Source organism: Tamandua tetradactyla, chromosome 11, assembly GCF_023851605.1.
Source record: "Tamandua tetradactyla isolate mTamTet1 chromosome 11, mTamTet1.pri, whole genome shotgun sequence".
Lineage (NCBI taxonomy): Eukaryota > Metazoa > Chordata > Mammalia > Pilosa > Myrmecophagidae > Tamandua > Tamandua tetradactyla.
In genome coordinates, this window is record NC_135337.1 from 55,807,877 (window position 1) to 55,821,324 (window position 13,448).

Here is a 13,448-nt window from a genome sequence, read left to right on the forward strand (position 1 = left end):
AATTTGTTGTCTATTTGTTCTTTGACATTCAGTTCAGCTTTTTCTGAACCTCTAGCTTAGGTTTTGTTTAACATAGGAGAATTTTTCAGTTCTTGTCTTCTTGTTTCTTGCCCTGCTTGTATGGTGCCTTTTCCCCCCTACCCTGAGGAAGGTCTACATAGGTATTATAGACCCCAGCTGGATTTTCCCAGACCAAACTGTCCTCCTATGAGGAGGAAAGATTCACCTGTGTCGGTTTTCCCCAAGGGTGAGACCCAGCAGGTTGACAGACTTTCCTGTGAAGTCTCTGGATTCTGTTTTTCTTATCCTGCCCAGTATGTGGTGCTTGTGTGCCTGCAGGTCCCACCAGCATAAGTTGATGTGGTACCTTTAATTTTGGCTGGGGGCGTGGTGGAGACAGAGGAGAGGTTGTAGGCTGGTTTTAATGGCTTCAAATTACCAAGCACTGGTGTCTGAATTCCTTGAGGGAGGGATTCCACCTGAGTTGGGCTTCACCCCTCCCCTGGGGAAGGTGCAGGCTCCAGACAAGCCCTCAAAACGAGTTTGTTTCTGCCTATGCCTGGGGCAGTTGCACCCTGAGAAGCCCTGCCACTGTATCCAAAGGCAGTCAAGCCTTTGTAGAAACGCAGCCACAAAAACCTCTGGTTCCTTCTCTTTTTTTCCTTTTTCTGTCAGCCCTGCCCCCTTGGCACCGGGGCAAAAATGAGCGACCTCTGCTTTGACCAAGTTCACCTTAGCTGGGGGCCTATTTTTAGTAGTCAGAATTTGTTCATTAATTCCACAATTGGCATTTGATTGGGCTCAGCCCCAGCTGCTGGTAAAGTCTGTTTCCTTTCCCTCCAGGAAGCAGCCTGTGGGGGAGGGGCGCCGGCCGCCATGGCTTGGGGAACTCACAGTTCTGGGGGGGCTCGCAGCCAGTCCAGCTGGTCCAGACTGGGGTATGCTGTGTGTCCAGTCACTGTTGTGGCCCCAGGAACTGTTCTGTATTGTTTCTGGTTATTTACTAGTTGTTCTGGAGGACGAACTAAAAGGCGCACATTGCTAAGCCACCATCTTGGCCCGCAAGTCTGCAGGCAGCTTTTTTTCTATTTAACATTCTTACTGACAGATGAGTTGTGTTAGCGCAGACTTTTTAATAACCCATCTATTGATTTTTTAAAAATGTTTATTATTTTGCAGGTAAAATCAATATCCTCAATAATTATCAGTGGACTACAATTAACAATTTTTTTTTCATTATTTAGGAAATCCTTCCTAGGGACTAGGTTTGAGACTTGCAACAACTAGCGCTCTGCTGTGCAAATTTTATACATACTAGTTGTGGTTTGTGATATATTAAAAAATGTATTTTAAGCAAAGGATAAGAAGACCTTAAGCTGGAGTGCAGCTTCCATAGTCTCCTCAGTTAATTATGGGAGATGTGTTCCAGTGGTGACTATGATATGCCTGTCTGGTGTGAGATCTGCCAGGCCACTAAACCTCCGAAATGGGTGCTTACCCCTACTATGTCACCTTGAAACTTGAGCTTAATTACTTTGATTGCAAAATCTTCCTCTACCCAGGCTATATCAGCTGATTCTAATATTTTGGTTCTGACTTCAGTTTCTTACATGATGCCAGGGCCATTTTGCTTTTGCTACCTGTGGTGAGCAGAATGATAACCTGCTCCACTTCCTCACCCCCAAAGATATTCCTGTCTTATACCCTGCAACCTGTGAATATATTGCATTACATGGCATGGCAAAGGGAAATTAGATAGAATTAAGGTACTAATCAGCTGACCTTAAAATAATATTATCCTGTATTTATCTGGGTGGGCCCAATGTAATCACAAGGATACTTAAAAGTGGAAGAGGGAAGTAGAAGAGGAGTCGGCATGATACAATACAAGACATCAACCCATGGTTAATGCTAATTTTGAAGGAATTTAGGAGAAGGAGAAAGAGGCCAAGGAATGTCAGTAGTCTTTAGAAGTTGGAGAGGGTAAAAAATTGGATTCTTCTCTAGAGAAAGGAATACAACCTGCCAATATGTTGATTTTAGCCCAGCAAGTCCCATTTCAGACTTTTGAACTACAGAACTGTGAAATAATAAATTTGTTTTGGGTTAAGCCATTAGATTTGTGGTAATTTTTTATAGCACCCATAGAAAACTAAAACACTGCCCAAAATTATATAATAATGATTTGGTATCATATTGCTTTGCAATATTGTGATAATAAATCATCTTTGTGCAGTTATTTCCCATATTATCAGACCTTGGATGGATTGTGCACAGCAAGCCTGGCCAGAGTCTCCCACAGCGTCTTACTCGTTTCTGCATCCCCAACACCTAGTACAATAGCAGTTTGTGGGGTAAATGAGTAAATTTGCTATCGATTTAGATCTAGGAAGGTTGCCGGCTATTTACTATAACCTATGTTTATAATCTTTTGTATGATAAAAGTAGGATGCTTGACTAGAGAATAATTTAGGATGGTGGTCCTCAAACTTTAGTATACATTGGAATCATCTAGAGGGCACGGACAAACACGGATTGCAAGGGCCCATTCATAGTTTCTGATTCAATGTATTTTTACCAATACAAATTCTGAAAATTTGTATTGGTAAAAAGTTCCCAGATGAGGCTGTGGCTGTTTTGGTACCACACTTTGGGCCATTTTACTTCTCAACCCCTCCTAGGTGCCCAGTCAGGTGCCAAACTTGCTTCACATGTTCTCCAAGGAGTTGGTCTGCTTCTGTCTCCTTCCATAGCCATTTGTTCTGTCCTCAGGGGTTGTATTCCCAACAAGCCTGGTTAGTAAATTAATCAGTTTGCCAAAGGCACATTCTCTAGCCTTTCCCAAAGGCTGTGACCTCCAGCCTTTTGCCTTAGAAAATAAACATTCAGTTAGTCCATTTTAAGAGTAATAGAGTATAGTAAAATAAAACATTAAAATTTTTGAGAAAATGAAATGGAGAAATACAATAAGTGGCAAAATGTTATAAATACTTGCTGTTATTGATAAGAACCTATATTTTCTTACTCCCTTGTAAGGTGGTTCCTCTCTTGGGAGCTTTACCTAGACTCCTAGATTGTATAAACCTTCCCACCTACCCTTAACAACTGCTGTTCCCTTAACAATTACATTGCACATACCTCTATCGTTGTACCTATCACACTGTTTTGTGATTTTTTATTTTACTTGTCTCCTAGACTAGTACATCTTCTGTCCCCACTTCTTTCTATAATTGGGCCTGCCAATTAATATGTGTTGGATGAATGTTACAAAATGAAGGAACAAATGAGAAAGTGGACTTCAGCGCTTTCCTTTCATTTTTGAGAGAAGAGTGCTATTCAGATTTCTGATCCCTTCCCTTTCATCTTATGCCTAAAATTATTGGCATGTCATAGTAATTGGTGCCTATATGCTTCAAATGATAAATTGCTGCTCTGAAGACTTTTGAAGTCTCTGAAGACATCCTGATTGCGTACATATTACTCATTCAACTAAATCACCCACCATCCCCTCCTCCTGATCCACCAAATGAATATGTTCAAGAATTTGTTAAATAGTATAATTCATTGATTTTTTTAAAATTTTTTAATTTTTAAAAAAATTCACGTGACTCACTTTATTGTGATGTTTGCTTTACTGTGGTGGTCTGGAGGCAAACCCGTATTTTATCTCCTAGGTATGCCTGTTTTGCTTTGTTGAGATCTTCTATTTCTGCTTCTTCTTTTTGAATTGGAAAAGTTGTGGATTTACAGAACAATCATGCATAAAGTACATATATACAACCCTATTGTTGATACCTGGCATTGGTGTGGTACATTTGTTACAGCTGATGAAAGTGCATTTTTATAATTGTATTATTAACCATATAGCCCATGGTTAATCTAGTGCAGTTCCATGAATATTTTTCTAAAATATTCATTCTATTGTCATATATAACCTAACATTCCCCTTTTAACCACATTCAGATACATATTTCAGTGCTGTTAATTATGTTCACAATGTTGTGCTACCATCACCACATGCTACTACTAAAGCATTTCCATAATTCCAAATGGGAGCCCTGTACATTTTAAATCTTAACTGCATATTTCCTATCCATATCTCATTGCTAGTAACCTGTATTCTAGAGTCTGACTCTATAAGTTTGCTTACTCTAATTATTTCAAGGAGATTTTATAATATTTGCTCTTTTGTGTCTGGCTCATTTCACTCAACATGCTGTGGAAGACAGTTTGGGGGTTCCTCAGAATGTTAAACATAGAATTACCATATTATCTCGCAACCCCACTAGTCGGTGTATATGCCAAATAATTGAAAGCAGGAACTCAAAAACAGATATTTGCACATTGATGTTCATAGTGGCATTATTTACAATTGCCAAAAGTTGAAAACAGCCCAGGTGTCCATCAATCGATGAATGCATAAACAAAATGTGGTAGATACGTACATTGGGATTTTATTGTTATAAAAAGCAATGAAGTTATGACACCTGCAACTGCATAGATGAACCTTATAGTTGATTTTTAAGGGTTTCTTTCTTCTTTATGTGATTGATCTCCTATTAGGCTGTGTTCCTGTCAGACATTTACACTATCAACAAGTTGTTTTTTCTCTCTGGAGACTTACAAGTTCTTCACTTTGCTGCTGCTGTTCTGAAATATCATGATGATGCGCCTTGGTGTGGCTTTATTTTTATTCACTCTCTTTGGTGCTCACTGGGCCTTTTAATTGGAATTAAAAAAAATGTATTATTTAAGTTTTTTAATTAAAAAGTAATACGTGGGCAGGCCACGGTGGCTCAGCAGGCAAGAATGCTCGCCTGCCATGCCAGAGGACCCGGGTTCGATTCCTGGTGCCTGCCCATGTAAAAGTAAAAAAAAAAAAAAAAAAAAGGTAATAAGTGCAGATGGCAAAAAAAATCAATCAGTTTAAGAGGATATATAATGAAAATTCAATCTATGTCTCACATCAATATCCTCCCCAGAGATGATAGCTTGCCTTCATCTTTATATTCTCCTTAATGTTGATTGTTTAAAATAACTCTTTGGAAAGTGCTGAGAAAATCCTATCTCAATACATTATCATGATTAGTGTGCATACCATCATGTGTACTAAAACATAATGCTGGATTTTGTAGTTGGTTTAGGGTTGTCTTCTTACTTACGTAATTTTGGCAGTACTTACTATATATTCTTTAAAGTAACTTAACTGCCAATTGGAACTTCTGAATACCAAAGCATTCATTTGCTCTCATTTCCTTTGATGTTTTTTATTTCTATTTGATATCCTATCATTTATTCTGTCCTACTTCAGCTAATAAAGTATTCATATAATATTTGCATAGGAAAAATAGTTTAATTGACCTCATGAGCTCAGTGCAATAGAAATATGCTAAATAATAATCAACAAATATTTATTGAATGCCTAATGGGCAGAAACAAGATCAGGGATACTACTATTCTTTGCACTCTTGGCATACCTTCTGTTCTTATGTGTGAATACTGAAACTTTCATCTTTTTCATGTTGCTGAAAATTAATATTATTATTATATTTCTCTCTAGATTCTTCAAGTCTGTTTTGCCAAGAAATCAGCAATTTCTTTTAAATGTGTAGGTTTCTTGTTTTTTATGCCATACGATGGCAGTGGTAAACAGTCTCTGGAGATTAGTGAGAGGGTTGATGCTATGTGAGTGTATGGGTATGGATGCATGTTAGAAAAATATCTATTGAAAATAAATTCTTGCATTTGATAAGAAAATTTCTTAACATCCTATAATGTATTAAAAAGCTCACTTAATTACGTTAATTGCCAGATTTTAAGTGCTTGGGAGTAATCAGATTCATTGTGTTCTGCACTGAAAAGATAGACAAATGCCTATTTGGTAGAGATCTGTAGGAAATAACATTGTTCCTCTATTAATAAATTCCTTCTAATGGGTCATATTATTTTGTTTAAGAGGAAGGATTGTCATTGTTTCTTTTAAGAAATTTTTCTTTGCAAATTCTTTCCTACTCCTACATTTCCTTGCAGTAAGATTTATTAAAAGGTTTGAAGCCATGCTATAGTACCTTTATTTGTTTTCTGTTCGTTAAATATTAGATTCTAGACCTAAATTTGAGTTATTGAAAATAATGCATTGCCTAAAGACACCCTTACTAATAATATCTAGGAATCATGTTTACTATTTTTATGTATTACCATAGATTAAAAACTGAGTTTGAGTTTATAATATAAATATTGGTTTTATGTAACTTTTATCTTGCCAGATGATGGACCTAGCCAAAATGACTCTACTGTTGAGACTGCCATGACACTACCCAGTGAATCCATAGTCAATGTACATGCTATAATCACACTAAAAATATTAGACTATAGGTATGTAATTCATTTTTTTTTGACATTGCAAAAATGTAGGAGACCTTTTAGAAATAAGCCTTCAAAATATACCTGTGTGAGGATTGGGGTGTTTGTCAAGAATTCTTTCAGTATTATCTTAAGGCAGCAATAATAAAAATAACTTGACACTGTCAGAACTCTTGCCATGATTGGCTCATGTCTAGTATTGTAGCAGAAATACAAAGAAAAAATCAAACACAAGTCAGATAGGTGACTAACTTTGTTCAAGAATCTCCACAGCCAGCATCAGTGTCTGGCCTGTTATCCTTGATGTGCCAGTAAGAACCATCTTCTCAGCAGTCAAGATACAATATACTACAGATTTGATGTATTTCATTCACTTGGTTCCCATATCTTACCTGCCACTTTTTGATATATGCTGATATTACTACTCTAAGCAGCCTCCTCTTGTCACATTATAACTAAGGGTAATACTCCTCTGCTCTTATATTTTGCCCTTCTTCCCTCATAGCATAACATGGCAATTTAGCATGTCTTGCACATGATATACCCATTTATTCAGAAGATATTTTTGGAGCCTAATAAGTATCAAGTTCTGTGCTAGATGTCATAAGTACACTGATATATGAGACGTGATTCCTGCCTTCACGGAGTTTAGAATTTCTTTGATTCCTGCCTTCATTCCCTCCACCGTGAATGGATACCATTTATTGAGAATCTGTTCAGTGCTTGAGCAGTGTGTTTTGTACTTTTTAAATATGCTGTTGGTTTTAATCCTCCAAACAATCTATGAAGGAGTATTAATCCAATTTTATTTGGAATAACCATCCCTACTATTTTTAGATGCAGAGATCACAAAAGTATAATAAATATAGCTAAGACCAAATGTGTTAATTGTCCTAATTCTAAATTTATTGTAATTTTTTTTCTCGGATACTGTAATTGGAAAGAAGTATCCTATTTAAAGTATAAATTATTTCCCAATCTCAAGGCATAAATGCCTTCAGCTGAATTTTAAAATTAGTATGAATCTGTCATGTTTGATTAGCATAAGTCAGTTTCCATGACTTGATCTAAAAGCAGAAGTAAAAGGCATAATAACTATGTATAATTACGAAATTTAGATAGTTCTGTTTACATATCTAAATTATATTTCTTTTCTCATACTCTTTTCCCATATTATATATTATATGTAATATTGTTTTCTCATTCATACAGTCTTCATTTGACATTCTGTTCAAATTTCTCCTAAGTGGACGACATTGTAATAGGCTTTAAAAATTATTAAATAAAGAATGTAACGATAATAGCTAATTATTATTAGCTCCTAAGTGGACGACATTGTAATAGGCTTTAAAAATTATTAAATAAAGAATGTAACGATAATAGCTAATTATAACATCAAAAAATGTCAGTTATATTTCATTGAAAGTAATACTGAAATATTTAATGAAAAGGAGACTATTTTATATTTACATTAGCAGAAGGTGTGGTATTAAGTGACAGTGAATAAGTTCTTCAGATTCTCATTTCACAAAACTTAGGTTTAAGGGAGGTGAATTACAAAGCTCAATTATTGCAGAACCAGAAATAATTTAATCTCAGTCCACAACTTTGTCCAGCTCATCTAAAGGGAGAGAGAAGTTGGTTTATGTTGTGAGAGAAAGTAAGTTTACTTGGTATAATGCTGAACTTTTAAAAGTGATTATCTTGCAGTAAATTCTTTATCTAAAACAAAGTTGACAGATTACCTCTTTTAGAGATTTTTAATAAAAGGGTTAACATCCAGCTCTTAAAATTTTGGATTTTGTCCCATTCAGACATAGAGCAATGCGATGTCCCTTATTATATGACTTCTAAACATCTTAGACTCTGAAACTATAACTCTGTGTTTATCCATATTGAGTAAATGAATGCCAAGAAGATATGGCACAGGGTATTATGGTACAGTATGTTGTCTGAATTCCTAACGGTGAAGATTTTGTGGGTTGGCTGGTTTTTGTGACATTCTTTACAGATCTTCATAATAATTCAACTGACTTGAAAGATGTTTTTCCCAAATTTTTAAAGGTCTTTAGAAGCTAAGAGTAATAATTATATTTTTCAGTACTGCTAAGAATGATGCATTTTTAAACCATTTTTCATTTAGTGATAAGCAAACAACGTTGATTCCTGATGGAGTGTTTGATGCAGTAAAAAGCAACATTATCACAACTGTTAACTTCAGTAGAAATCAGCTATGTGAAATTCCAAAAAGGTAGGAACTGTTCCTGATGTCTTTTCTATTAAGTTGTGATACATTCTCAATTGTATTCATATCTTAGTTGCAAGAATACTTATTTTTAATAGATTTTTAATTTGAAAATACATGCAAAATTTCTTGCATTTTTCACAGTAGAAGAACTTGGCAAAATGTCATTAAGTATTCCCTGAGACACTTTTAACATTTGCTCTGAATTGTATTTGTGTTTCTTCATCTTCTACATTTTTAACTTGGAATATAGGTACTAGAATTATTAAAAATATTAATATTTCCCCATATAACGAAGTTCTAGAGGAAAAGTTTTAGGAATCCATCCAAAGCCAGGTCCAGAAATTTTCATTTGGGACTCTTAATGAATTGCCAAGACATTGGATTTTTTGGTTGATGATAAAAGAAAAATTGATCGAACCTTATGAATATTTTCCTCCCAGAAAAGGGTTTTTCACTTGTATTGGGTAGAAGTTATGGCATTATATCTCACACTGTTTAAAACATCTTTGTTGATGTTAATTATAGCAACATTTTACCTTGCAATTGAAACAACCAAGGGAGTAGAGGATAGGACAATGATAAAGAAATTGAGCAGAAGTGTCAGTTGGCTTGTATCTATATTCCAGATATACTGGCTGTGTTTTGGACAAGTTAACTAGTTTTCTCACTTGTGACATAGGGATAATAATAGTATCTATTTATAAGAATGAAATTAAACAACAGTCCAGATACGGCATTTAACAGTGCCTATTGCTTATTTGCCCTAAGTATTCCCAAGTTGCAAACAATACTTTAAACATCTAATTTAATTATAGATGGTAAGGTTGATTATGACAGTAAAGCTTTTCCTGTATTTTATCTTGTTTCTTTAGGCCATTTTTCCAGAAGAATTACTAAATCAAAGGGCATGGCTTTTAATTCATATACCCAAAAACTTTTATCAGTTATAGATTCTCTTTCACAGCATCTTCTCCAGCACAGCATTTAATATTCTCTCTCCTTTTTTAATTTGCTAGTGGTAGACTAGCAAATAAACAATAAAAAAGATTTGTTGTTATAATTTAACTTTCAAATCTTGGTTACTCATACACTTACATATCTTGTGCTTATGATAACATATGTAAAACTAAGCTTGATTAGGCTTACTTAGAAAGGTTTAATTCTTTCTTTTTAAGTCTTAACATCAGCTGCTTAGTAGTGGTAGTGACACTTGCCCAACCTAGGAATTGACTTAGTGCTTTCTTGTAACTATGATTAAATATAATGGTAATTTTGATAACAAGTACTTTCACATTACTTTACTTTGCAAAAGTTGACAACTAATATCATACTAACTTTAAAAACATTTTAAAAGTACCCAAATATATAATATTATATTATACAGTCTAAAGAGAAAACTACTGTGCTACAGAATATATATCTAACAGTTTAGTTTATGGAGTCAAGTCTTTAACATCACGAAGTATTAAAATTGCCTAGATTTAACTTTTCTCCTTTGTACCATATAGTTTAAATGTGAAATGAATAGGGTTTGTAAATCAAACTTCAGTGCAGTATTAAAGACAAATAGAAACTATCAAATACATGGTAGGTAGCTATTTTTTAAATGAATCTTCTTGAAATTTTTGTGGGGAAAGTAAAAGTTACAGAACTATTTATTTGCACAAGTAAACTATCATCTACTTACAGTTTTGAAGTTTTGACACTGCATTCAAGTGCTAAAGTCTTAAAATTTTTTGTTTCAGGATTGTGGAACTGAAGGACATGGTTTCTGATGTCAATCTCAGTTTTAATAAACTTTCCTTTATTTCACTGGAATTATGTTTGCTTCAAAAACTGACTTTTTTAGATCTCAGGTATTTATTGATACTATTGCTTTACTTTTTTTTTTCATCATTACTTATCTTTGAGTTTTGCCTAACTTTTGTCCCTTCTTTCTTATTTTCTTATGTAAGTATAGAAGCTGGTCTTCAGTTTATTAATAATATTTCAGCAGAAAATCTAAAATCAGGCATTTAGGAAATAGTTTTCAGAATGTGTAAGCCAGTTACAAATTAAGTGATGACAAAAAATTATTTAAAGTATTAGAAAATAATTAACACATTCTTTAGAGACATGCCAAAGCAAACTTGCAAATAATACATATCATAAACCTTCACGATAAGATTACAAATTGTTGACATTTTGAGTGTTAAAGCAGTAATTGGCAGTGGTGTATCTATCGTAGCTCGGTGACTGACGATGCTACTCAAAGATAAGAAAGAATAATATTATTTGCATTTTGTGCTGTTTAAGTGATTTCCTTAAAGAAATTGTTTGCTTCTCATTATTTCTTTTCTGGAATAAATAGCATCAAACTGTTTATGTAACCTTATGCTGGCATAGTGGCTTTCATGGCTTCTATCTAAAGAGCTTACTTGGTTTCAAAATATTGCACTAAACACCCAAGGCCAGAAGTTAAAAAAAAGACACCCAAAATATGTTTAAGACCCTGCAGAGGTAATAGGAAGTTAGATTTCAATAAATTTCAGTTAAAGTGGCAGGCTCAAAAATATCACAGTTCTTTAAGTGCAATGTATGTATGTCTCAGAATTATATAGAGTATTTATTTTATTTGTAAAGTACATTTCCCGTGTCTGGGTTTCCTAGTGTTTATCTTTGTTATTAGGTGTGTTTTTAGTTTATTTAAAGTATAGCTCTGCTTGCCTCTGCTCAAACAGTAGTTAAATAGTAATAAGTTAAATTCTGTCTCTGTCGGGACTTTTTCTTTCTGTAGAGATTTTTGTTTTCCATGTTTGGGTATAAAGCAAAGCTACTAACCTTGCTCCTATTAGGTGTGGAATTGATTCTATTTGCAGGTAGCATTTATACTCTCAAAGCAGTATAAAGCCACATTTTAGTTCAATATTAATGAAGCAGAAAGAATAAAACTGTGTCCCCCTTGCTGCTGTCCTTTTATTCCTTTTGTCCCTATCTCCTGAATGTATGTAAACCTCTGTCTATAATTACATCTAGAAGTTTCTAATTAAAAGATCAAAATCTGCTTTCTTGTTTGATATCAGTAGGTTTAAGGCTTTCAAGGGGAAAAGAGTAGAAACTGGCACTGAGTTATTCAATACAACTTAATAAAGACAATAACTGGAGAAAAGTACAGGGGGAAAAATATTGGTTGTGCTGGAGAAAGTATGACTCTATCATATTAGATTTGCTTCAGAACCCAAAGAAATAGTTATAGAAAAGTTTCATTTGTAGATAACCATCTAGCTGGAGGTAATTTTCTCACAAATATATCCTCTTATTAGGTAGTTATACTGCCCTTGAATCTTCCTGTCTTGTTAGCCTTTCTTCTAATATTGTTTCCTGATCCTTCTAACGTAAATGAGATTCTGTTTACTGCCATATTTTATTGTAAGATAACAAAAAATGCATTATAAAAATTGAAATTCTAAGCTTAAAGTAGAAATGGTCTTGCTTAATACTTATAAAGTAAAAAGCTCCAGATTTTTAACATATTTAACCTCTTTATTTTCCTGTTTCATTTTTTTTTTTTTTTTTTTTTTTTTTTTTTAAAGGAAAGACAGAGAGAAGGAAGGAAGGATAGAAGGAAGGAAGGAAGGAAGAAAGGGAAACATCTTTAAACATTTTCTTGTTTTATTGTTTCTCCGTTATTGTTACATGGGCTGGGGCCGGGAATCGAACCGAGGTCCTCCGGCATAGCAGGCAAGCACTTTGCCCGCTGAGCCACCGCGGCCCGCCCTTTCCTGTTTCATTTTGTTCCTATAATTTTTTAATTTACTTGGATTGAGAGTTCATATTTATGTGATCATATATATTATTGCCAATTGACTGTTTACTTAATGTGGTGTTACAGACATGATCTCGGGGCCCTGACTGAGAATTATTGCTGTACTCAGTTTGAAGAGTTAGGGATTAGTTTACAGCTTTCACCTCGTTAAGTCTGTTGAAGAATTGTTTATGTTACCAGTTGGTTGCATATTGGTATTATTAAGAAGTAGGCACACTAGTCAAATACTTGAGAAAGCTGACCGATTTCAGAATTCTCAGGACTCAGCTTTAAGGACATCAGATTAAGGATTGACAAACTGATGTATGCAATTTTTTTTTCTGTTGAAAACTTTGCTTATAAATTAAAATTATAAAAATTTCCAAACTTTGTAAAGCCTCTACTTTTCTTTCCAATTTAGAAACAATTTTTTAAATTCCTTGCCTGAAGAAATGGAATCGCTGATAAGACTACAAATGATCAATCTTTCATTTAATAGGTAAGAGACAGACCAGACAAAGCTAGTCATTCTGTGGAAAATCTGCAGGTCTTTCTTTTCATGTCTACAGGAAGAAAACAAACAAACAAAAGCCATAAATAGAAAGGCCCCATATTTTTAAGTATCCGGACTATTTTCAAATAATTCTGCTTTGAGTTGAAAGTGATGTTGCATTCCTAGATTTTGCACAACTGATATATGGTAATTTTTTGTTCTTATCATATTGAGACCTCTGCAGGAAGAAGAAAAATATGTAAAAAATAATTATAATATAAAATTGCTATAGAGGGAACATAGTGCATAGTAAAAGGTGTCTCCTGAAATTACCTGAAGAGATAGTATTGAAACTGAGGCTTGAAAAATATATATTGGCTAGGCACACAGGGAGAGAGCATTCAAAGGAGAATAAATAGCATGTGCAAAGACACAAAGGTATGAGCAAATAGTGTATTTGAAAAGTGTTGACAAATGCAGTATGATTCAAGCCATAATGTTAAGAAAGTGGAGAAGTAACAGATGAGGTTGGGCATATAAGCAGTAGCCATCCCTTAGAG

At 34.4% G+C, this 13,448-nt stretch overlaps 1 protein-coding gene across 1 annotated transcript in view; it reads left to right on the plus strand.

Annotated features, from left to right (window-relative positions):
- Positions 1-13,448, plus strand: part of LRRC40 (leucine rich repeat containing 40) — a 75,674-nt gene that overhangs the window by 56,710 nt on the left and 5,516 nt on the right. The window contains exons 10-13 of the mRNA XM_077120633.1: positions 6,267-6,375; positions 8,507-8,614; positions 10,357-10,467; positions 12,817-12,894. Of these exons, the coding sequence (XP_076976748.1) occupies positions 6,267-6,375; positions 8,507-8,614; positions 10,357-10,467; positions 12,817-12,894 (406 nt within the window). The remainder of the gene's footprint in view (positions 1-6,266; positions 6,376-8,506; positions 8,615-10,356; positions 10,468-12,816; positions 12,895-13,448) is intronic.